Source organism: Limulus polyphemus, unplaced genomic scaffold (assembly GCF_000517525.1).
Source record: "Limulus polyphemus unplaced genomic scaffold, Limulus_polyphemus-2.1.2 Scaffold3972, whole genome shotgun sequence".
Classification (NCBI taxonomy): Eukaryota; Metazoa; Arthropoda; class Merostomata; order Xiphosura; family Limulidae; genus Limulus; species Limulus polyphemus.
In genome coordinates this window covers 43698-44591 of record NW_013669582.1, presented here as the reverse complement: position 1 = coordinate 44591, position 894 = coordinate 43698, and the positions used below count along the sequence as shown (strand labels likewise).

General features: G+C 38.5%; 1 protein-coding gene across 1 annotated transcript in view; it reads right to left on the bottom strand.

The window, feature by feature from the left end:
- Positions 1-894, bottom strand: part of LOC106470378 — a 21167-nt gene that overhangs the window by 1108 nt on the left and 19165 nt on the right. Inside the window, exon 13 of the mRNA XM_022398977.1 lies at positions 281-358. Within this exon, the coding sequence (XP_022254685.1) occupies positions 281-358 (78 nt within the window). The remainder of the gene's footprint in view (positions 1-280; positions 359-894) is intronic.

The following is an 894-nucleotide window of genomic DNA, read 5'->3' as shown; positions in this document are numbered from 1 at the left end:
ATTAACATACCCAACTCTGGAAGCAGGAGCCTGCAGTGTGGCAACATCAACTTACCCAACTCTGGAAGCAGGAGCCTGCAGTGTGGCAACATCAACTTACCCAACTCTGGAAGCAGGAGCCTGCAGTGTGGCAACATTAACTTACCCAACTCTGGAAGCATAAGCCTGCAGTGTGGTAACATCAACTTACCCAACTCTGGAAGCATAAGCCTACAGTGTGGCAACATCAACTTACCCAACTCTGGAAGCAGGAGCCTGCAGTGTGGCAACATCAACTTACCCAACTCTGGAAGCAGGAGCCTGCACGATAGAGACAGAGGTGTGATGGAATGTTGATAAACCAAAGCTGATAAACTTCCTAAAAAAAAAAATCAGGAGAATGAAAGAGTAAGATCATAACTCATCATCAGATTTTGAGTTCAGTACGGTGAAACAAAACTCTGTATCAACTATTTTTAATGATACATTCTTAGAGGATGTAAGACCAAGACAGCTTAATATCATCTAAAAACAGCACAACATGAAAAATGAACAACAATTGATAAAAAAAACAGCATCTAATTCATCAGACAACTTTACATGTTTCAGCAATCGGTACTACCCCACCATCATTAAGAGAAGAACACTTTTAACCTTGTGATGTATTTACCATACTCACAGTCTAATATTTTCAAATTACTCCACTTCTGGTGCAGCATCAGAATGGGTAACACTGAAAGACTAAACTATTTGTGCTTATCGTTTGTTGCTGTCTTTAATACAGGTAGTTTCATATCTAACAAGTAGATCAAGATGTTATTTTTTTATAACTCCTGTAGGAACACTCTTCATTTAAAAATTTGGCTTCAGTCTGTTAACAACAAAATTCAACTATTAACTCCTGATTTGGTATAT